The sequence below is a fragment of the Culex quinquefasciatus genome, chromosome 3 (genome assembly GCF_015732765.1).
Source record: "Culex quinquefasciatus strain JHB chromosome 3, VPISU_Cqui_1.0_pri_paternal, whole genome shotgun sequence".
Lineage (NCBI taxonomy): Eukaryota > Metazoa > Arthropoda > Insecta > Diptera > Culicidae > Culex > Culex quinquefasciatus.
In genome coordinates, this window is record NC_051863.1 from 13,478,208 (window position 1) to 13,504,298 (window position 26,091).

Genomic DNA, 26,091 nt, shown 5'->3' on the forward strand with positions numbered 1-26,091 from the left:
AGATTGGTGAGGTCCAAACGACGTCCCATACAAAGGGGTATGCCCTGTTCGTGGACTCGCTCTTAAGTACCTTACACCCTTCTCAAATGTTGTTTTCGAGAACTGTTGGCTCCATATACACAAAAATGGCTTATATAGGTCTAGGATAACATGTTTATAAAGTTTCATTGAAATTGGAGAGGGTCGGGTACAAAAGTACCAGAAAAATTCCTGATCAAAAAAATTAACCCTCAAGGTTAGTCATGCGAGCTAGTCTATTTTTTTTTTTTTTTTTTTTTGGAGTTGCTTTTCTTCACTATTGCTGCTGTCAACGACTCTGAAAACAAAACAATAAAAAAGTATAAAAATTTTAACAGTAAGTCACAATTTAAACATTACAATGCAAAAAGGCATAGGAAATTAATTACACATACAGTAATACAGCCGGTTTTGAATAATTAGTTTTGAAAAAATCTATTTTTCACCGAAAAAAATTTTTTTTTGCAAAAAAAGAATTGCGGTACAGTCATCGCTCATATTCGGAACAGTTTACAGATCGGCCAAATCGATAATTGAACATAATGATTTGCTTTTACCTTCATGTAAAAGCTTTTCTTGCGATCTTTCGATTGAAGTCTATACTTGCTGTACATTTTTACGTTTTGTATCAAGGTTTCAAAGAAAAACATTGACCTTTGAAATCCACAAATTCGGAACACTTTTTTCTTACGATGTAAACAAACTTTTTTTTCTCTCTCCAGAAGCACATATTTTTTACAAAATAATGACTTCGCGCTCTGAAACCAATAAAACTCATGCTTAGTAATGTTTTATGAATGGTCTGATAACTGAAACTGAAAACATCAAGAAAAATCAAGAAAATAGCAACAAGAGAATGTCCAAATAAAGGCTCTTAAAATAACAGGGTCGGCAGAAAAGTTGTATTTTGCATTCTATTGACAAATTACCACAAAATTGTTCCGAATTTGTGGGTGTTCCGAATATGTGGGATGACTGTACTGCACATCAAAAATCAACGCAAACATAAAATATTTTAAAATTATCTAAAACATGTTAAAAATAATTATAAACGCAGGGAATGCTGCTGTTATCTGAACTAAATGTGCCATGTTTAGAGAGCATTTTGCGAAGTGCAATATACAATAGTAGAGTTTCAATATTAATTATCAAATGAATCGGTTGAAACTCCTCACAGAAAATAGCTTTCCAGCTGTGAAGAACAAAATCATTTTTGCTGAGTCCCCCACTATGCAATTGCAATTAGCAGATTTCAATTACAAAGTATCAATATTTATTTCCAAACCAGATCGCCCCTTTATTGAGCATAAAACAAAATTAATCAGAGAGCACAACATGAGGGATGAACATTTTTATTCCATCCCAGTTTTCAATCTGTCTTCACCAACCCCATAAAACCGACCCCCCCTAATCGGCGAACCTAATTTTGTTGCAGCATCCTTCCTCCCGCGCAGCAGCCGGGGATGTTTTGCTTCCACCGGAATAAATTCCAATAAAATTGATTACTCCCATTTAAGGTATACCAGATTGCCTGCCACGATATTGGCCCGAGCCAGGCCGGACCAAACTTGCTGACGCCCATGACCACAGTAATAATTCACGACATCAAATTTACGACGACAATTTTGTGATTTTCTTTGCCATTTTTCAACGACTTTGGTTGTGAAATCCAATGAAAAAAAACAACAACAGTGGGAGGGGTTGTGGGTGGCACCAAAAGTTAAGTGAAGCTCTTCTGAACAAAAAAAAATACACGCCGAAAAACTGAAAAATTGTTCTCCCTCCTCACGGTACGTAATAAATTTTTAATCAGCCTCTCAAAAAACTCTCTGGCATTTGTGCAATACGTGATGCTGCTGCTGCTGGTTGTGGCGATATATAAATTCATCCGAAAACAATCAAAGTTTGGATTGTGTTTTCGCGCTCGCGAAGCCCACCGAAAGGAATAACTTTGGGCGATATTTTTTTGTTTGCTGTACCAGCTCGCTTTTCAACGCCATCTGAAGGGGCATTTTATTTTTGACGGTTTGTACATTTTCTGCATGGTTGTTTTTTGTTGGGATTTACTTTTCAGTAGGAAAGTTCGCTGGGCGTGACAATCGTGTTCAGGTTACACATTTCGAAGAAGAAAAATGGTATTGATTGCAAAAGTTTTTCAAACAAACAATATGTTTATCATGATATTGAAATACATATGTAGATTCAATCCCAGTCAAACAACAATCAGAATATTAAATTGTCCAATTTTAATTGACTAACGTGGCCGAGCCACGTAGCCTAGTGGTAACGCTTCCGACTTGTAAGCGGTAGATCAATTTTAAAATACCGGCTTTGATTTGATGATTAGTAGAGGGAAGGGAAGGTAGTGTTTCTTAGTCAACTAACTTAATTTTAATACACAACCGTCATCAGGGGTGACATGGGTGAGCGGCCGTGGCTGACTGGTTACAGTGTTCGCTTTGTAAGCGAATGGTCCTGCACACTAAGAAAAAGTCGTGTAATATTTCGTCTTATTTGATGCACATAACTAGAGCGTCAAAAAAGACGTAAAAATACATCAGATTGTAAAATTACACGATATTAAAAACTAGCCATGACAGTGTAATTTTACATGTATCGGTATCAATGATAACGTATGCTGCAAAACCTTTTTTTAGATAGTTTTAGGAATAAAACAAAATTTGGTTGTTTTGAATGATTTTATTGAGTTTTCACGGTTATTCACACTTCCACATTTATCTAGTCCCCAATTTAACCCAATAAAACAAACTTCCTAAACACTGACTCTTCCTCTCTTCTGCTTGTTCCTTTCACCACCTTCAATCGGCTTCCGCCACAAGTTGTGGCCCACAACCATCTCACTACTTAAATTTTTGCTACCTTCTAAATATTCTGTATTCTGGGTCACTTTCTTGAAGCACCAGCCGTTTTGAGTCGGCAGCTTGGAACATCGAATGTTTGGTTTCCCTGGCAGCAACTTCGCGGCTGCTCTCCCGGATAAAAATTTACAACTGCAACCTGAACTGCAACAAAAAGTAACAAAAAAATATGCACTTTACGTTGGGATCCGACCGCGAACATTGAAACTTACTTCTGTCAGCGTTTTAATTGTGCCATCCAGGCCTTGTTGTAGTAGATTCCAAGAATTATTGCGGTCCCCCCGCGGAAAAAAAAATCTCGTTGCCAAACATCAACAACGATTTGACGTTTCAACTTCAGGCGTGTAAGAAATAAAAACGTGGTATTACATGATATTTGATGTAACGTTACATCTTAAAACACGCTCCAGTTATGTGCATCAAATATAATGTAAAATAAGGTCAAAATAGATTTATTATCACATCAAAAGTTGTACTTCACATTTTCAATAGCAAATTTGACATTTTGTGTCTAATATAATGTAAATTCACATCATAATCTCGATTACACGATTTTATTTTGAATATGAACGCACAATCAAAGTTGCTTGAGCCGGGGTTCGATCCCCCGTCTTATGAATTGGTAAGTAAAAATGCTAACCACTTTGCCATAGCGTCTTGGTGAGCTATGACTGGAAATAGGAATACTGTAAATATACACACTAAAAATTTTGTAATTTTACATTTGACGTGATCGTACATTAAACCTAATACCAAAACATGTAACCGTATATTCGATGTAAAATTATGTTTATTTTGACGTAAAATGATGAAATTCTCGTTGGAATACCATAACCTCATGCGAAACCTAAAGTTACATTACTCATAACCCAACTTCACGTTTTATTTGATGCACATAACTGGAACATCAAATTTGATGTAATTTTACATCAAACGAAACCTAATTTCACGAGCTTTAGATGTTACACTTTTGTCTGAGTGGCGAAACGTCAATGTTTGACGCCGCGAAAAATATTGTTGCATCAGCGTTTTTCGTCAAGATTATCTTATTTTTTTTTACTGGCCTGGACCTGCTCTCGGCACTCAAATCTATGAGTAAGGTAAGTTTAAGCATTCTTGAGGTGGCAAAATAGAACATTAATAGTTTTGACGTTTCCCGTTTCATTGCGGTTTGTCGCAGGTTGCCGAAATCATCGAGCTCAAAGAAAAAATCGGCGATGTTCCAGTTCCAGTTCTGTCCACTGAAGAGGATGTTCTCGGAGTGGACCAAAACCGTAGTGCCCAAGAAGTGAGTACCTTCAAGCATGGCAACATCTCCAGTTGTGTGGCCAACACACTCCAAACGGCATGCCGGAAAATATGTAATGGAACAAAGCCATAGATGAAGTTTGGATGAAAATGCGAGGAAGAAAAATAAGACAATTAGTGGCTGTGAGTGAAATTGTGTGATGAATTGAAATGTGTTGCAATAAAATCATAAACTTCACATAAACAAACGCTTCTTTTTATCCAACAAGATTCCTATTAGAATCATTATCCACCAAACAATATGTTAATGTAATTTTACACGAACTGTGATGATTGTTGGTCGTGTAATTTTACGTCTTATTTAACACAAATTTAGGTCTGATTAGAAGCTCCAGTTATGTGCATCTTATTTGACCGAAAATTACACGTTTTTTTTCTTAGTATACTGAGCAATTATTTGAGCTTTCGGTCATTTGACTATTTTTTTGTATTATTTAAATCCAGCTGAAACCTTTGTAGTGCCTTCATTTCGTCCAAAGAAACCAATGTGCAACATTAGTTTGTCCATATAATTTTCCATACAAATTTGGCAGCTGTCCATACAAAAATATAAATGAAATTAAAAAAAATGTATCTTTTGAAGAATTTTTTTGATCGACTCAGTATCTTCAGCAGTCTTCGAAAAGATCGGAAAATTGTACGAATGTTTCATATTTTAACATTGAAAACCAGACCATATGTTACTGAGATGTACCGACATTAGAAAATGGTGGGTTGTTTGGGTGAGACTTAGAAAACATCATTTTTCCTGTTTTTCTTTGCATGGCATTTTTTCGATTTTTTGGAAAAAAACCAGTATTGATTCAAAAATTCATAACTCGTTCAAAGATTATTTGCGTATTCTGGAAATTTCTGAACAGTTGGCATTTGAAGTCTCCTTAAACATATCAGAAAATAAAAAAAAACTTGCAAATCATTTATTAGTGACAAAAAAATAAAAAATCACCAAAAAAATTTACGATTTCGATCAAAAAATTCCTTTAAATGATACAGATTTCTGAATTTTTATATATTGCATTTTTATATGGACTGCTGCCAAATTTGTATGGAAAATTATATGAGCAAACTAATGATGCCAAATGGCTTTTTTGGGCATACCGAAGGCACCAAAAAAGTTTCAGCCGGATTAAAAAATGCAAAAAAGACCGATTTTGAAGAGAATTGCTCACTTGTATTGAACAGTAATACTCGTTCTTTAAATAACTTTTTATCAAAAATAATCAATTTTGAAAAACTGTTACTTACAATGTTCGTATGAACGTCCCGTAGGCATTGTCAGCAAGTTGAGAAAACAAAATTTAAAAAATATGAAATTTGAAATAAAAAAGCAAATATTTAAAAATTTCAAAAAATTGTATCTTTTGAAGAAATTTTTTGATCGACTTAGTGTCTTCAGCAGTCTTCGAAAAGATCGAAAAATTGCAATTATAAGTTTTCATAAATTCTAAGTTCTGAAGAAAAAAAACGTTACTTAATCCACATTTAGGTGGTTGGTGCCTTCCTCACATTCATAAAGTCAAGTCATTCAGTAAAAATAGCAACATTCCCCCTTAACATGTTTAACAAATCAACTTTATTACTCATTTCTTTTGATAGGGTTCGCTGACCTTCAATATTTCTGGCTCATCGGCAAGATCTGATTAAAAACTATTCAACGATAGTTCGCATGGACGTTTCAGACAATATTTCTATCACAATATCTGAAATCCGGCCTCCACAATGTGTATGAATAACACATAAGTGCTAATAACTTTTGATTTGGTAGTCAGATCTTCGATGTTTTAGGCTCATTTGAAAGGATTTTCGATTATCTAACTAACGATGGGTCGCATGATGGACCCGGAAATCATTTTTATTGAAATATCTGAGATCCAGCCTCCAAAAAGTGTATAAATAACACTTAAGTGCTGATAACTTTTGATAGGGTTGTCAGATATTTGATGTTATAAACTCATTTGAAAGGTATTTCAAATATCTAACACTGCATAAGAGATCCGGACATCATTTTCATTGAAATATGTGAGATCCGGCCTCCAAAAAGTGTATGAATAACACTTAAGTGCTAATAACTTTTGATAGGGTTGTCAGACCCACGATGTTTTGGGCTCATTGGAAAGGTCTTTTTAATATCTTTCTGAAAATGTATAACATGATAGGTTTTCTTGCAAAAACCACCCTTTTTACAATCTTCCGGACATACGTCAAAATCGTTTTTTTAGCATAACTTTTGAAGTGCTTAACTAAACTTGCTGATTTTAAATACACGGTGGGTAAGAAGGGGATTATTATGCAACTTGCATGCACCTCGGAAATTCTTTCTGGAGGTTGTTGGGGGGATTATTCTGAGTCAGAAAAATCAACTCCCAAAATATTCTGTCGGTGAAAACTGATTTTATCTCGATTTGAAGTTAAAAAACATAATATACCACCTAAAAACTCAAAAATACGTTTAAAACTCGGTCTATCTCTAGACAAAGATGTACATTTTCATCTAGATATCAATTTTTAGTTCACAAAATATATTCCTGAAGAGTACATCTTAAATCGATCCATTACTTGAGTCCCAGCGTCATCAGGAGGTGTAAAATAATGTTATTTCTAAAAAAATATTTTCAATTTGCTCTGGTAAATAAACTGACATGTCTGAATTCAAAAACTAATGTTGCATCATTGTTGCAAACGAAATGAAGAACAATTTTGCAGAAAAAAGTATGATATTTTATCCATTTACAGTAAAGTTATGTCTATTTTAGTGGGAAAATTTCTGCCAATTTTCAAAATTCTTCGATATTTAACTCATTCCTGTTATAAACAGCTACTATGATCATACTCAAGAGAATGTAACAAAAAATATAATTTGGCGGTCATTCAGGGGCTGGTTATGGTGGGAATACTGAGCTAAAATTCCAAATATGAGCTTGATTGAACTTAACAGGAGCTGGCGTTTGCATTTGAATTTTTAATGAGATTTAACCCGTAGAAATCACTTTTTTTTAAATGTAGTTGTTTTAGTAACTTTGGTCACTGAAGCGTTCATTTTCAACATCATTGGCGTGTAGGACAGATCCTTGCAGATGTTTTGGTATATAAAACATTGAATTGAAGCACTCTGGAGCTCTGTACAGTAGCGTGGTTCACGTTTCTATGAAAAAGACAAAAGTTGTTATTTTGTCTTGCATCAACCGGAATTTCTTTCTTTTATGTCCCCAGAAGCACTCCTGAAAATTTGAGCCCATTTGGTAAGGTCTAGGAGCTCCAGTTTTAATTTGAAATTTATATGGGATTTTGATTTATTTTCCATGGAAACTATCTTTTTACATTGTATTAGGATTTTTTTATAAATCGATTAAATGACTTGATTCTTATAGTAGGAGATAGGTTTTGAACTGGGAACAACTTTGTAGAACATACCAACATGCTAGGAAGTGACCCTTTAAAGATACAGATACTTTTAGATGGTGGCTGGCCCTTCAAAAGCCACCATCTAAAAGTATCTGTATCTTTAAAGGGTCACTTCCTAGCATGTTGGTATGTTCTACAAAGTTGTTCCCCAGTTCAAAACCTATCTCCTACTATAAGAATCAAGTCATTTCATCATCGATAAAAAAATCCTAATACAATGTAAAAGATAGTTTCCATGGAAAATAAATCAAAATCCCATATAAATTTCAAATTAAAACTGGAGCTCCTAGACCTTACCAAATGGGCTCAAATTTTCAGGAGTGCTTCTGGGGACATAAAAGAAAGAAATTCCGGTTGATGCAAGACAAAATAACAACTTTTGTCTTTTTCATAGAAACGTGAACCACGCTACTGTACAGGCCTTCAAAATTTTGTTTTTTTTTTTAGAAAAACGTCTCAGCAGAAAAGATAAGCGTCGCACCATTTCATTTTGCTCAAAACTGCAATGTTATATATCATGCAACATTAGTTTTTGAATTCAGACATGTCAGTTTATTTACCAGAGCAAATTGAAAATATTTTTTTAGAAATAACATTATTTTACACCTCCTGATGACGCTGGGACTCAAGTAATGGATCGATTTTAGGTGTACTCTTCAGGAATATATTTTGTGAACTAAAAGTTGATATCTAGATGAAAATGTACATCTTTGTCCAGAGATAGACCGAGTTTTTAAACGTATTTTTGAGTTTTTAGGTGATATATTAGGTTTTTTAACTTCAAATCGAGATAAAATCAGTTTTCACCGACAGAATATTTTGGGAGTTGATTTTTCTGACTCAGAATAGTCCCCTCAACAACCTCCAGAAAGAATTTTTGAGGTGCATGCAAGTTGCATAATAATCCCCTTCTTACCCACCGTGAAATAGAGACATATGGGACCCCAAGACGGATCGAATGAGACTAATACGGTCAAAATCCGTATATCCAGTCCGGAGATAATCGAGTGACAATTTGTTTGTCCACCCATCTACACACATCCACACAGACATTTACTCAGGACATGATTCTGAGTCGATATGTATACGTGAAGGTGGGTCTACGAGGTCAAATTAAAAAGTTCATTTTTCGAGTGATTTTATAGCCTTTCCTCAGTAAGGTGAGGAAGGCAAAAATTGTGGTTAAAAAAACTTGTTTCGTTACTGTTCAGCTAAGATGCACAAAAAAACTGAAAATATGTTTACATTTACTCAAACATGTTAAAATGGTTATAAACATAGAAGAATGCACTTCAATGAGTTTTTCTATCCCCTGATTTTTTGGACCGTTTTTGAAGGGAAGGGGCAAAAAATCATTTAAAATCTAGCTTTTGTAGAGGTAGGAAAGGAGTTTAAGCATTTTTTTTCCGAAATAACATTAAAGTCTCTTGAAAGATGTAAAATGATGCAAAAAACATGAAAACAAAAAAATAAGGAGAACGAGTGACACATTTTTTTTTCTTCTTTCGGCAGGAAAAAATAGTTACATCCGGAACAAAATTCCAGTTTCTTTTAATTAGGCCTGCCAAATCTCAATTTAATCAAACATCAATGTATCAACAACAAAATCTTGTGGTAACCTTTAGCTCCCACTTGAAAGTAGTTACAGCAACCTAATTCCACCCACCTACAGAACACCGAATGAAATTGGCAATAAAAACAAATTTACTTCTGAACCTCATCCGAGCAGCAGCAATTCTTCATCGTCAAAACGAATCGCCCGCTTGAAGAGTTGTAGTGTTCTCCCGTTCGGTTTGCTGCACCGGTTACCTGGTAAATTTGATCCCTCTCGGATAGAGTCGGTGCGGAATCATCCCGTAGCGCTATAAAACTATCAACTTCATCAACAGAGTCGTTGAGCGCTCCTCCGTCCTGCGAAAATAGATTCGAAACAGTTGTTGGATCTCGTTGAGGGAGGGGGGGGGGAGGGGACGAAAAGTTGATAAAAGAATATTTCCTTTTTTTTATTATCCCGTCAGATTCTGCTCGTTATGTGTATCCCCCCCATTTTTCTGTTATTTTGTGTGTGGATCAGTGTCAGAGGTGGTAAAGGGGTAGAGTGACCTTGGTTTGACTTTTTGTATTTGATATTTGTATTTTTTTTTTTTTTTATTTTTTTTTTTTTTTTTTTTTTTTTTTATTTTTTTTTTTTTTTTTGTAAGAAACAAGCCTCACCCGACAAACTTCGTTCTGCCTTTTAACGTTTGTTGATGTTTTTAACTTTTTTGCTTATTCAGTCTCCTGTGATCAAAATTTTATTTTACGTAACTTTTCCCACACAATCTGCAGATTTTCCGGAATCGGTTCCAGAGTGGCCAACGTTATAACTTTTTGGCGTAAGAACCTTCCATGGACTTACACAAACCCAACGCAACAAAAAGCACCTCGATCCGACGTTTCGTGCTGAATTGATTCGCGTTCGAGTAAAACCGTCGAGATGATCCCATAAAGATTTATGTTTTTTTTCTTTTTTTTTTTTTGGTTAAGGTGAAACGGTACAGTTAGCATTTTTTCAACATATTGTTTCGATTTTAGTTTGATCTAATTGATTTGCCAAATTTCGAAACAATTTACACTATGCACTATGATTCATCAATAACGTCGAATTGAAAATTTTGCAAAGTGGTCCGATTCCCCTTAACAACGTTGTCAAAAACCAAACTCCAGGAATCATCCTTTATCTTTCCCAGATTACCTCGTATCGCTTCGTAATATTCTACAAAGTTGTTTCGCTGATCAATCTCTATAAGAATTCTTTGGAAACCCCAAAACAGCCCCATCCACCCTCCCGGTGTGTGTTTTACAAATTTTCCTCCCGTGGAGAGTTTGTATGTGTGTGTAACGGAGAGGTCGACTGTTCTCAATTGGTTCGTCTTGTGTTGTTCTACAAAGATGATGTGTTCAACAGCAGCAGCAGGATCCATGGCAGCCTGATGGGGTTTGGCTTTGCCTGCAGCCAAGCTATCCAATTCTGCGGATATCGGATCCGGAGACCGTTGGAGCGATGAGGGGAGGGGATACATTTCTGACGAACCAGGGAAAATTGCCGGGGCTCGAGTGATGAGAGCCGGGAGAACAGGATGTCTTGGTGTATTCCTATTATTTTTTTTCCGTTTTGTTTCACATCACAAGGCTGGGGAGGATTGAATAAACGCTTTATTCGATCAAAAGTTGAACTGAGAAGGGGAGAAGACGAAGTCTTGAACCCAATTTCTGAAGACTTTTCATTCTTGGATATCTTTGAAAAAAAAGCATGCTTCGACAAAGAAAAACTCCCACTGAAAAATCAAACTTGCACAAAATAGCGCCACCTACCCTAAAAGTATTGAACCTGCCGGGCAGCATCAGACTGAGCGAGGACGATGATGGATGGACGCTTTATCAATATCAAATAAGACATCCTCCGCCGTACACACGGTACGATACGATCCGGTAAGACAACCGAAAGCGAAACCAGGCAGGACGTCAGCGACTTGGTGGCCTCTGAGTACGCACCGAAAATGATTGACGGAGTTTGGCCCCAAAAGTCGATGACTGAGTATGATCGATACATCAATCGGGCGAGTCCTGAAATAACTGTGCGGAAATGCGATTGGATTGAGTTTTGCTGGAATTTCAACGAGGGTGCTTTAAGAGTTGATTTCATTTTGTTGGCAACTTCATTTCAAAGTTGAGAATTCATTTCTTAAAAAAAACTACTTTTATGATGAATTCAGTGAGCTACTGAATAGAATTGATTTTAATCCCCTTATCTTCAACTCAAAGATCTTCGATTAACACTTGCAGAACACAATCAATCAAGTAGAAATCTTCACTTTATTCAATATTCAAAAGCCTCTCCATTTATTTTCACCCCATTAGCCGGCATTACTGTCAATTTGTGCCCGGACTGGAAAACCTCTAGAACACGACCCACGAACCCCTCGTTGCCCAGACCACGCTGCCAGAAATCACTGCGAAATGGCCACAAGGAATGGACCCTTCCACCCAACAGGTAAATAAATCAGACGCTGCTACTAACCCATCCAAACTATATACAAAACACTCGCAAGCCAATAGATCAACCTCACTCGATAAAATTTACCTTTTATTTTTATTGCCCTCTTATCAGCCGTTCATAATTTATGCTCCACTTTTTACAGAACTCACACGAACATGACTCTCTCTCTCTCTCTCTCTCTCTCTCTCTCTCTCTCTCTCTCTCTCTCTCTAGCGTTCACAAACCCGCACACCCAGACTGACCCTCTTCACTTGGGTTGAACAACACGGTGACCCGTACAGTTGAATGGTTCACAAACAATCAGATGAACAAAAGTTTAAAAATTTATTAAATTTCTCACAAGTCTTATCATTTCTAAAAAAAAAACTAAGTGTTTTCATGAAAAAATAAATTAAAAATTCAAACAAACAAAAAATCAACCTACTTCTTCCTGAACCCAGTACCCATCGTCCCCTTCGAGTAACCACAGCAACATTTTGAGTGATATTTATCTCTGCCTGGTTCCATTTGCCAGAGGGGGATCGCGTCACCCTCTGGATGCTGGTCTGGGCTGGTCAGACGGAATGGTTCGTCCCCCGTATCTCTATCGCGATAAGTCATCCCGCGGTGAATGGGGTTGTGTCTAGCACATTCATCATTTTTGTAGCAGGAAATCACTTGATGTTTGTGAAAAGCATAGAAATTCGTATGAACAGATTATCATTTTGGTTGTTATTTTATTAAAAATTCATAAAATTTAAAAACGTTAAGAATTCAATTCAGAAATTTAAATAACCAAAATTGTTAGAAGAAACAATACTTAAAGATTACAGAGCACTTTTGTTGTTTATTTTTATTTATTTAACTTTGGTTTATTTTTGTAAAATGTAAGACCGTTGCAAATATTTGTCAAAGTTTAGGGGCTTAAAAAATATGTTGTCAAAAAACTTCAAAATTTTAGAGAAAACAGAAGTTAACCTGAAAACAAATTAAAATGCATTTTCCCGCACTAGGGTATTTTAACCATTAGTGGACCCCCTAGTAGAGCCGAAGCACATTTTTCACAAATTTTCAATATTTTAAGCACTTTTCCATAACCCTTTGTACAAAACAATGAAAACTGAAGTCTTTTGAACAATTTTGACTATTTGTTTCATCAGCTTATTTGTTTTTGAGCAGAAAAATAGCCATTTGAAAATAAGTTTTTTTTGCCTGTTATGGACCCCCTTTTCCTATAGTGGACCCGGATCCATAATCCGATTGTGGACCCGGGTCCACTATAGGCAAACTGTTATTTTTATATCAAATTTAACCGATATTCGATGTTTTGATACATGGTGTAGGTCAAATGATAGATATAATGAATAAGATATAGATATTGCTCACTTTTCATCATAAAAAAATATGTTTTGTTAACAAATTTGGCTTTAAACAACAAAAAAACCTAACAGACATTTAAACACATTTATTTTCGAAAAAGATCAGAGAAAACGTTTCAAAAACCACTGTAAACATAAAAATAATTTAAAAAAAGTAACTTTGATGCACATTTTTTCATATTAATTACATAAATGGTTGACCAAAACTTAACAATAGATTTGTTTCCTGTTGTTTAAAATATAATATAAAAATCACGCATGTTTATTTAAAAAAATGTTTTGTTCTTGATTTATTATTATAAAATATCATTTCAAACTGCAATAATGATGCTTCAGTTATATACAATTGACTATAGTTTTGATTAATTATAATTTTCTACGGCTTCAGTATTTTTGGTACTTTAAACATGAAACAGCTATATTTAAACTAATAATTGAAATAATATGCGTTTAGGTTGATAACAACAAGCATTTATTGTATGTTTAAGAGAAACTTTTGCTTAAATACACAGTTTTCTTCATTTTTGAAGGTTTAATTAACAGGGGTCCACTTTTGGAAAAGTTTGCATTTTCGTTGTCCTATATTGGACCCCCCTAATTTTTGCTCGAAAATTAGCAGTTCTTCGCTTTATTTAAGTAAAGTTACTTAAACTTACATTATTTCGACTTGCTGAAGTTAAATAATCAGTCAAAAAATAATTGGATAGGTAATTCAATCATAAAATATAAATGCATTTTTTTTTGTGAAAATGCTAGTGGCCATGGCTGATTTCAGATGTCGAACTCAAAACACTTATTTTGATGAAAAGGACAATTCATTATCAGTCAACATTGATTTAAATGATGCTGAACATGCCAAATAAAAGATTTGTAGACAACATCACGCTTGAAATTGTGGTTTTATTGATTTTTTTATCAAAAACCCTTCAGAGGGTCCACTATATGAAAGGGGTCCACTAATGGATAACGTACCCTAATAATCCGATTCAAAGTATTTGAGCTCGTTTAATAATATTTTGAATTTGCTTGGTATTCCGATGCACAGTACCGCAAAAAGTTTTATTTTTAATTTTCATAAATGCATAGTAGTTTTTAAAACTCACAACTGGGCTGAAGTTAAATTGCTTTTTCAAACCACGCCTTGAAATAGTTTATTATTATTTTAACTCGGAAAAAGGAATTTTATTATTATTTTTAATAACATTTACCAACAAAATTTCTGCGCAGGCTCGACTCGAGGGGAAGCATGAAGTTTGGGGTTCCAAGATAGAATGTTTCAAAAATATTTAGACAAGACCGAATGGTTTTTCTCTAAAGTTTGTATGGAGTTAAGCCTGCGCAGTCATTTATGCAATTTATGTACACCCAACTGGCAGTCGCATGATTGTGATGCATGGCGGCATGAAAGTATATCAGAATCTGCATGAAATCTGTCCTCATGCATTTTTTGCGATATAGGAGTATGACTTTTTTGCCCGTTACCGACAATTATCGACATTACCGACGGCTTTTTGGTTGTATTTCACCAAAAAAACACTTAACAGAACGAGGATTAAACCACCAACTTCTTGGTTATTGATCCGACACGCTACCACCGCGCCATGGACGCTTGATGAAAAGTGAGTGAAAGAGCACCAACATATGCTTCTCTTTGGAGTGTTGCTCGGGGACGGGCCAGCTTTATATGTGTTGGTGAGAACTGCAGATCGCTGAAATTTTTACACGCGGGCAAAAATGATCTACGGGCTTGCTGCAAAAAATGTTATAAAATATGACATTTTCTGCAGCAAATCCAATGTTGCAGATTTTGAGATATATTTTTCCTTTGGGTGTAGGTCAGGGTATTTTTTTGTTTCAATGTTCCTGCAGCACATTGAATTCAGTATTTTGCAAAAACTCACATAAGAACAAAAACTGTAAAAGCTTATAAAACATTAAATTTAAACCTCACAGAAATTATAAAAAAATCAAAATCAAGCAAAATCGTTATCGAGCAAAGATAAAAATGTCTAAAAAAAGATAAACAAAAAATCTTTACAACATTTTCAAGAGTTGTAAATGAATCGAACAACTATGAAACAAAGTATTAAAATAGCAACTGTTCTTCTTTAAAAAATAAAGGAAAATTGCTTTTTTATTAAATAAAAACAAAGTAAACTTAAACTTTTAATTATTTTTTTGCAATTCCGTCGTGAAACTACTTACTTTTTCTGTCATTCTTGAACGACGAAATAGCCTACTTTTCTGTACCAAACATAACAGAATCGAATAGCAACACTTTTCAAAATAAATGCTGAAAAGTTCTACTTTTCAGCACTGAAATGGGTGCTGAAAAGTTGAACTTTTCAGCACTTGTTTCGAAAAGTAACACTTTTCATTTTTTTTATTTAAACGATTTATTGACGAAATACATGAAAATTTGACATAAAATTTCACTCAATGGGTGTTTTTCGGAATTGCAAAAAATGTTGTATGGAACTCGTTGCAAAACTTGATTTTTTCAGCACTCGCCGTATTTATCCAACTCAGTGAACCTCGTTGGATAAATGTACGACTCGTGCTGAAAAAATCCTCTTTTTGCAACTTATTGCATAAACTACTATTTATTTTTTTTATAACTACATCATTACACACTTCTAAAGATGAAATGATTGTGATTTATTTGTAATCATTGAAATTTAGAATCCCGCCGAAATTTCAAAATGAAAAAGGTTCTTCGTGAAAAATATTCCGTTTGGGTTTTTATGTAACCGATTCGAAGCGTACATTATATTGTCCATAAAATGACATATTCCACGTTTTATTACAGGTCGACGTCTCAGTGCGCTCTGCTCTTGTCCTAAGCTTGCTGGTTTTCCTATCTAGTTAGCATAATAGAGCACGTAGCCATCAAGTTGAGTGACAAAAAATTGCAGAGGTTGTAAATAGTTTTAATACTACAAATTTCATTTTATTTTTGTATTTTTTTTTTACATAAAAAAGCGTTTTTCGGAATTTTAAGTACGCCATCAAAATATGACGTCATAAAAGCAGACGTGCATCGGAACTCAACAGCACTTGACAGTTTTTCTAAGGCCGTCTGCATAAAAGTAATACATTATAGTCCATTATATATCAAATTTCTATCTCATCAACATTTTGAGCTGAATTTTTCTGAAAAAAATCGTTTTTTTACCGTCACGATACATCAATAAATATTTAAAAATTACCTAAATTTCAATTTTCAAAACTGATTTTCAAAAATGTCAAGCAAAAGTATCACAAAACGCTTTATAGATCATCACAGTTATGCTACTATAAAAAACAATTTGCAAAATAAAATGAGTTAAACAAAAATTCATACACTTTTTCGTATCTTGTCCCATCACTCCATATTCCTTAAAAGATAAAAAAAAGTCTTTATATGATTAAAATACATAAATAACAATTATGCAATTAATTCTGAACAGTTTACAACCGATTTTACCAGTTTTTTTTTTTTTTTTTTTTTCAATGAAATAGAAAACTTTAGTGAAGAATTATTTTTGTCCCCATCAGGAGGATCGATTTTACCAAGATCCATCAAAAACATGCCGTTTACAAGATTTGCTTCTAGACACGAAAAAGGAGCACCTTTTTTGTCTTTCTTACTAAAGAAAAAAATCGTTAACTGGAGCGACATTGATAGGATTTCAATTTATTATTGGAATATTTTCCAACTGGAAAGGTTTCTCTCAAGATTAATATTTTTAAAACATCCCAAGTAGCACTCATAACTTGTCGACTGTTGAATAATAGTTAGACAATTGTTTTTGATAAACATACGAGAAAAAATCTGAACATAACTTAAATAACAGTTTGTATCACTGCTTGTATAACTGACTTGTGTAACTATCGTGTTTTGTGCCACAAAAGTGTTAAAACACATTCAACTTCACTCTTTTCCATGTACTGGCGTAGGCCACACAAAGTTTACGCTGTTTTTGAAAAAAAGTATTTTTCAATAACGCGTACAAAAACAAAAGTTACGTTAATAATTCTTAGTTTGAATTCAGGGGTTTTTCCTGTTAAAATCAAATTTAAGGTGTTCAAACTTACCATCACTAAGCTAGCTGAAATAAGTTTAAATAAAACATTTATTTTAATATTCAGTTATCTAAGTTTGTAAGCTTTTTAACAAAATACATATAAAATTTATGTAAAATTGAATACATGTCAGAACTTTGCTTGAAATTCGTTATATTCGTTGTTCTGTTTAAAAAATTATCGAATTTTATAACATTTTTGACTGAATTCGAAGAATTTGTTAAAAGTTTTCACATTTTATTTGAAATTTGTTTTACTGAAAATGCCTATAAATAAGGAGATTTATTTCCCAAGCAACACACTTTGTCAGATAAACGTATTTCCTAACTGGTTGTATAACCGAACGGCCTCGTTACTACAACTTGTTCTACAACTCCTGTGCATTGGAAAAAGCGCACTTTTTTCTGTTGTATAACTTGCCAGAATAAGATGCAAGTTATCAGAGTAAGTTGTACAAATGTATCTGACAACACTGTGGTAGCTAACAAGAGATTCAACGAAAAAAGGGGGCGTGGTTAACGGCTGTGCTGTCAAATCAAAGCGCACACTGAAAAGAAAAGATAGATTGAAAACAGTTGTCTAACCGTTACCCAACTTACATGTAAACAAACAGTTCTTATCAGAATTTCAATCAACGACGAAGCCAATATGAATAGTATCTCTGACTATTTTGGTACGCTTGTTTCTGCCCGATTTAATTAGAAAAAAATTGAAATTGTATGAAAAAAAAATAAAATAATATTTTCGCGCTCTCCGACTGTGATTCATGTGAAACCCTCTTCATGGCGAACTTTTAGATTTTCATTTTTTGATGAACTTCGTCTTTCCCAAGATTCGATCCGATGACTTCGACGACTTGTTGTTATCTCCAGGCAGGTCCAGGCGCGCTTCCACATCTCTCCACGAGGCTTCATAGAAAACAAGCTGGCCTAAACGTCAATAAGAAGGCTGCTGTCAGCTTTGTTATACTGCAGTGAGCTATACAACTTAACTCCAGAAAAGGCTGGAAATAAAGTTATATAAGTTTGTTTCAAATCAGTTTTTATAACTCCAATATATAACTTTGTTATAACAAACCGTTTCAACTGTCATCTCGATTACCGTTCCACGGAGCAACATTGAAAATTGGTGTGATTTTAATTTGTTGTTTTCTCTATCATGAATTCCGTAAGCTGATATTTTTTGTAGCTTTTACCGGCGATATTTTTATAAATAATCGGTCAACAATTAAAATTATTGCAATCTTCGATAAATAAACATTATTGAAACTCTAAATACCTCACGTACAAATTTACACCACCTAACAACACGCAATGTCAAGTTGAATATGTTTGTTGAATATCAGTTATATAACCTATTCTCCGATAACATTTGTGTTACAAAGCGAGAAAACCTAAGGTTATTTATAGAATGGTTGGCCACGCCCATTTTTCAGAAGATGCCGTCACATGACAATGTTAGATAAGCAGTGAAACAAACAGTGCAATATTATTGTTATTCAACAAACTGTTTTCAAGGAAAACAATGCAGATGAGGGAACAGCATCATGGCATATCAGGATTTTGACGTTTAATTACAGCTCATAAAAAGCGTTTTCGACTGAAATCAAGTGATAAATACCTCAAACGGAAGTGAGCAAGCAAGTTTCTATCGAAGGTGTTCCAAAATAAGTTGTTTAAACAGTGTAAATCAGCAAATTGGATGGAACCCTCCAAATAGGTGAGAATTTTTCCTATGTTGTGTTTTGTTGGAAAAGAGTGGAGTTGAATGTGTTTTAACACTTTTGTGGCACAAAACACGATAGTTACACAAGTCAGTTATACAAGCAGTGATACAAACTGTTATTTAAGTTATGTTCAGATTTTTTCTCGTATGTTTATCAAAAACAATTGTCTAACTATTATTCAACAGTCGACAAGTTATGAGTGCTACTTGGGTTGAGGTATGTTTCAAAAACACATAGAACTTATTATTAACAATCTTATTTTAACCTTTTCCTAGTAGATCATTGTCCGAAGAATTCGAAAATGCATTCCGTTTTACGATTTAAAATCATGTTCATTGAGAAAGTAATGACACTTTGAGAAGATTAAAATATTGCTATTTTTAAACATTTTCTTAACTATAGTTCACTAACTTTTTTAAATTTTTCAATTTTTTTTTAAGGTTCTTCTCCACTTCTCTACCACGGTCAGTAAGATTGAAAATCTCAAACCCATCAAAGCCCGGCTATCAAAGTCACCCCGTTTTTGGGTACAGGATTTGCTTATGGCTCTGACTAAAGATCAATCTTCGTAATCCGAACATTTCTTTGGAAAAATCTGCAAAAAAATCATGGACGAACAATTTTTGATGACCAACCTATTAAATGACAAAATTATCTCCAATATTGCGCGTATTCCCGAAAACGACACACGGCATATCAGCCTCGAAACGACGCGCCGCACTTTCGGCAAATGCGCGCTGTCAAATCCCATACTGGTCGTTTTGTATGTGTTAATATTCTTCTTCGAATGGCATGGCATTGTTGCCAGGTATATTTTTTATTGTACCAAAATTGCAGAAAATCGTTGGCAACAATGTCTGAAATGCCGCGTGGCGTGTACTTTTGAGAGAAACGGACAATATCCAAATTTTGAGGAATAATTTGCCGTCGAGCGTGATGTCCGTGTGAGGTACAAGAAATGATTTGTACATTGATAATCATGAAGATTGAGTTTGAGCATCACATCAAATAAAAACATTAGAACTTCGTTTTGATAAACGTAAACAAATTTAATTTGTTGGAAATTTGGAACTTGTATAGTTAAGAAAATGTGCAAACTCAAAATTTGTTTTAAATGAAACAGTTGAGGATAAATTCTCCAACATTATTCTCTGTCGATATAATATTCAAAACTAAACACTCTGCTATCACTCTCCTGACCACGTACATCTCCCATAACGAAAAAAAAAAAAACTACAATTTCTTCCCCCTCTTCTCTCTTCCCAGATATCGATTAGGTGGCAATATCTCGGATTCCGCCAGCAAATCAACAGGTACCAAAGGACCTTATCAATGTTTCACAGGTAATTCCGGTGCTTTCCATTCGGCTCGAATCAGCGATTAAAGGGCGATTTTCCCCGATTTTTCCCCCTCCCAAAACCATCCCCAAATTGATTTAATCGTCCGAACAAACGTGCCGTCGCGGCCTTCGATACCTGGAGAGCTGGAAGTCGACCACCGCAAGGTTCCAGCGGAGTTTGGGTGTTGGGGCTGATTTCGAACCACTTTGCTCGCTCCCTCAAATAAGGAGCTTTGTGTGTGTGTGTGTGTGCTGGCATCTGCTTATCATATTTTAACCTGCTTTCTTTTTCCTGGTTTGTTCATCCTTTTTAGGGGATCGATTCCCGACGGCGGTTCCAGGTGTGAGTGGCGGGCATTTGCTGCGGCCAGAGGAGGAACTCTATTACGAGCAAATTCCCAGGGAAATGGATAAGCTGGCTCAGCCGCGGCGGTACTTTGTGGGGAAAATTAGACCAGGTGAGTGAGAGATAGATAGATCGTCATAACAATTGCTTCTATCAATCAGCGATTTATCTGTATTTGCCCTTCAACGGCAATTGCTGGAAAATCATAAATCCCGATTCATTTGAAGGGGCTAAAAAGGTTCGGAATTTAATCTCCGCATTTTCACCCCGTTGGCATATATGTTCTGTTCCCCTCGGCAGGTGACAAAGCCACCGAACGACCCTGCTCGCGGCTCGCGTTATCCACGGCGACCCTTTGCTGGCGCAATCCGGCCGACCCCGGCCCGGACCGTTACTTCAAAGGCATATTCGACATTGCTCCAAAATTGGTGGCCACCAGCCCAGCAGATCCTCCCACCGCCAACCGGCACTCGTACTGCGCGGAACCCTTCCGGAGGCCACCCCCCGGACGGTATGACCTGATGGGCCGGGGGCTCGTTCCGTTAAATGTGGCACCACCACGTCAACGGCGGCTGCGGCACCGCCAGGAAATGACTTTGAACGCCAGCTGGAAGCCCTTTCGACAGGTGGCCACCCTCCGGATGCACACCGTTGACATTCCCAAGCGGCGCCGCAAGCGAGGTCGCAACATGAAGGTTAGTTTTTGGACGGGGGCATCGCGTTGAAGTAGGGGGGATAGAAGAAAAGAACAATTTTATCCCGAATTTAAAAAAAAAAACAATAAAAATGGATTTTTGATTTACTGTTCTAGAATCCATGTTGAGTAGGCCGTCAAAAAAAAAATAAAAAGTAGTCAAATCTTCGGTGCTCACCCCTAGAATGATAGATTAGGATGTCAGGAACAATGTTTTCAAACAACAAAAAATTCTCAAAAATGGTTTACAACTCGCGCGCGAAGTTTGAATAAAAAAAGTGCATTTTTCGAGTATTTTTCAGAAATGCGCGTAACAATCATACTAAAGTCATTTAAATTTGGTCGCCTTGGGCTTCAAGTTATAGTTTAATGTCCCGTGAACAAATTCCTGTACAGACATAGTCCATAAAAGCTTGTGTTTGGGCATGGCAGGGCGTTTTAGGGAGAAAAAATTGATTCAAAAATCACTCCCAAAAACGAGCCAAAAAATTTTGCAGCCAAAACTAATGCATTCAGCTTATAGGAAATTTTACGGAGATCATTTTGCTTTTTTAACATTCAATTTATGCCCACGCAAAGCCGAGTTATGTGCATTTTAGTGAACAAAAAGTGACGAATTTTCAAAATTCTTGGTATATAACCGTTTTTAGCATAAAACATTGGCTACTATGATTACAAACGAGAAGGCACATATTTTGGATATATTCATTTTGTTCGTTCAAAAACGATATTTGTTAATAACATTTCATGAAAAAACATGAGATTTTTTCACAATGTGACGTAAACGACAAATAATCATAAATCAAAATTATTTTTTTTAAAGTTCATATCTCCAAGCTGTGAACGTGATTTTTGTTTATGTATGTACATTCAAATGAAACAAATTCATTTATAAAAAACTTACTAAAGTTTGTTCATATCGAGAAGAGCACAGAGCAGTACTTATAAATATGTCTTTTACGTCACATTGTGAGAAAATCTCATGTTTTTTCATGAAATGTTATTAACAAATATCGTTTTTGAGCGAGCAAAATAAAAATATTCAAAATATATGCCTTCCCGTTTGTAATCATGGTAGCCAATGTTTTATGCTAAAAACGCTTATATACCAAGAATTTTGAAAATTCGTCACTTTTTGTTCACTAAAATTCAAATATCTCGGCTTTGCGTGAACATAAATTGAATGTTAAAGAAAGCAAAATGATCTCCGTAAAATTTTCTATAAGCTAAATGCGTTAGTTTTGGCTGCAATTTTTTTCTCTCGCTTTGGGAAGTGATTTTTGAAATTTTTTGGCTAAAAAATACAAATTTTTCTCTCTAAAACGCCCTGCCATGCCCAAACACAAGCTTTTATGGACTATGTCTGTACAGGAATTTGTTCACGGGACATTAAACTATAACTTGAAGCCCAAGGCGACCAAATTTAAATGACTTTAGTATGATTGTAACGCGCATTTCTGAAAAATACTCAGAAATGCACTTTTTTCATTCAAGCCCCGCGCGCGAGTTGTAAACCATTTTTGGGATTTTTTTGTTGTATGAAAACATTATTCCTGACATCCTAATCTATCATTCTAGGGGTGAGCACCGAAGATTTGACAACTTTTCATTTTTTGGGACGGCCTAATGTTGAGCAATTCTCGGATTAGTTTTCAAAAAGCCGTAAGAGCCATTGGTAAACAAAGTCCTTTTTGCATCGGTATTTGACCTACTTACGAAAAACCAATATCAAAAATGCTCGAGATTGTTCATCTACACGTCCTTCAAGTGCCCCATACTTGAAATAAATTAAATTTTGTTTCATTTTCGAGAAAAAACGAAAATTAGTGTCAGAGGTCACAGTGGCTCTTACGGCTTTTTGAAAACTCACCCGAGAATTCTCCCCGGAAAAAGCAAAAAGAACAATTCCTGACAATTATTTGGAAATCACCGGCCTTTCATCGTTTTTTTTTTTTGACGAAAACAAAACGTTATTTTTTGTAAATATTTCAGTTTTTTTTTTTATTTGACCTTCTCCAATATCAGTGAAACTGTGTAGACTGTTATTCTAAGCTTATTTGAGCCATTTTTGTGTTTATGTATCCAGTTGCACTCGAAAATAACATTTAAGAAGAGCATATTGATTTATTTAAATATTGCTGTATCTCAAAGCCATTTCGTTGCAAGTTTTCAAATGCAAACCGGAAGGTTTTGAAAAGCTTTCAGAAAAAATAAAAAGCACTGAAAGAAAAATACACGTTAATTCTATGGGATTTATTCATTTTAATGTTTAAAGGTAAAATTTGAAGGCGAGCCCTCGTTTTTTCAACCAAAACTATTTCTGAAGATAATTATATATGTTTAATAAAAATTTATTAAAATAAGGATATAGAAAAAAGCACAATAATCTTTAAAATAAATAATATTTTTTGGAAAGTGGTCTAATCGTCTGCATTTTTCAAAACCTGCATGGCATTATTTTTTATAGCACCTGAAAAATTATGCTTAAAATCGAATTTGTCTTCAGTCCGGAAGATAAAATAAAGGTAGATTTATTAAAATCAAAGAAATTTACTATAAAGTCCTTTCGATACGGAAAAATGTAGTTATTGTTGATCTGGCCACACTGTAAAACGATTTCCCTATGACATTTTACAAAATTCTTTGATACCATAATTTTTTTTTCAGTGTAGGTTAGGATGAAGAAAATTCAACAAAAATACCTACACTCTATAAAAATTTACTCATTTTTCCACAAAAAAATAAATTTTTGAAAAACTTTTTTAATTGTCTTTATTATTTTTTATATGTTTTAGCGGACAAAAAAGGCAAGTGAAGTAATGTTGTAGATATTGCTTAGGACATCCCCAAAAAAAGTTACACTATAAAAAAACATTACCACTTCTTTTAATCAGTCTTAAAAAAAACAAATAATAAATTGAGAATGAAATAAAAAAAATAATAAAAAACCCTTTATGATTCCTGTTTGCTATTTTTTAGATACATTATCACATGAAAAGTTGATTCAATATTCAATATCTATCATGCAAATGCAGGAATTAAGTTGATTTTTTCAAGGAAAATATTTTCCGAAATGGCCAAGCTTGGTCATAAATTGTACAGATTAAAAAAAACACGTTTTCAACAAAAAATAAATGTCAAGTGACTATAGAGGATTTGCAGCAAAGCTAAAAGACACATGTCGCCACCTATGAACAAATAGCTTAAACCTATGATTTTTTGAAAAAATGTGTTTTTTCCTCCATAATCAACATTTTTACAAAACTTATGCCGGATTCGGATGAGAAAAATTATTTCCAACAATTTGGTGTACAACTTTCCAAAATTTGTTTGATTTTTCTATGAGAAAACTGTAAATTTATAAAAAGATAGTAATTTGGACTATTTGGCAATAAAGTCTGTCAAAAATCAATAAAAATGGTTGAATATACGTTAACATATCTGTTATCAACTATATAACTGTATATTTCATTGATATATACGGGGAAACTCATTTTTTCGTATTCCAAAACATGTTTTTTAAAGAAAAAGGTCACAAATTTTTGCGCGCCCAAAAATTGATGTTCATTATTTTAAAGCAAAAAATTTTTCTCGTCTTTTGCAACCAGTTTTATTATGATTGATGCAGGGAATCATGAGAAATAAGCGATTTTGTTCTTCAATCCAGCAGAAAGGAATACGATTTTTGGCAAGTAACCTCATTTTGGCGCCACCTACATTTGAAACACAGTCGCGCTGCAAAACCTCGATTTTTGAAAAATGGTAATTTTTCGCTTTTTTGTGTGGAAGGAAAAATAAAAAAACGGTTATTTCTTATGATTGCAACTTTTTTGTTGGATGTTCTAAGTACCTACAACTTTACGTAAGATACCAAATTTTTCAATATTTAAAATATTTTTTCAAGAACGGCTGCTAAAATTGCGTGCAAACTAATGATGCAAAGTGATATCTTTGGTCATAGAAAAAGTACTCATAAATTTTCAACTAAAACAAAAAAAAAATCGAAAAATTTAAAGTTGCAAATAGTTCACCCATTCTTTAGGGAGCTGCTCTGGTTTAAAAATACAAATGCAGTTAAATTATTATTTTTAAGATTTGATAAAGAGTACCTACTTAATTTTGAGTGATTTTTATTATTCGATTTTTTTACCGCTCAGGTAGCCTTCGGCAGCTCCACTGCCCGCTTCAAGGATCAGGAATTTTTCCCCATCGGTGCCCTCCAATCTACGATACCTAGCCAGCACCAGCACCGCCACCCACGCCGGAAGTCCCCCCAATCGGCATCCGCAGGAGGCCCTAATCCTAATCAAAACCACCGCTCGTCAACCAATTTCGCTGCTGACGGAGAAGAACCGACGACGACGGCGTTTCAACTGGCCACGCTGGACCGTACCCGGACCAAACTGTTCATCGTTCCGCGACGTCACCAAACGGTGGCCACGCTGGTACGACTTTTGCAGGCGCCACCACCGTCACTAGAAAGGGGCGATACGAAAATGAGGACGTCCAGAGTGAAAATTGAGCCCGCCGACGTCGACGCCGAGGGGAATGGACCTACGATGGAAGCGGAAGTCTTTGATGATGACAGCAAGGCTGCTGTCGTCGGTGACAAAGCTATTAAAATTGAAGTTTTCGATGAAAAATCTAATTCTAGTGAATGATGTGACACTTTTTGTTGGTATTCAATAAACGCATTTTTTTTTTTTGCGTTAAAATTCAAAGATCTCTCAAATATTGTCTCTAATACTAATCCTTCTGGAAGTCATTTTCGTCCAAACTGAAAAAAATCAACTTGTAAAAAGTGTTAATCTCAGTAACCTTACCCTGCATGACTACATTTCAATCAAAATTCTGACAGAGTGGACTAAATTGCAGTGTAAAGCATTTTAAAAATCAATAAAAGAAAACTCCCTAAAA

At 34.9% G+C, this 26,091-nt stretch overlaps 1 protein-coding gene across 1 annotated transcript; it reads left to right on the forward strand.

Annotated features, from left to right (window-relative positions):
- The first annotated feature begins 4,114 nt into the window (after nucleotides 1–4,114).
- On the forward strand, nucleotides 4,115–25,835 carry LOC119768623. The gene is made up of 5 exons (XM_038258815.1): nucleotides 4,115–4,185; nucleotides 20,062–20,138; nucleotides 20,449–20,592; nucleotides 20,781–21,175; nucleotides 25,332–25,835. The coding sequence occupies exons 1-5, from the start codon at nucleotides 4,115–4,117 to the stop codon at nucleotides 25,833–25,835; spliced, it is 1,191 nt and encodes a 396-aa protein (XP_038114743.1).
- Nucleotides 25,836–26,091: the final 256 nt, after the last annotated feature.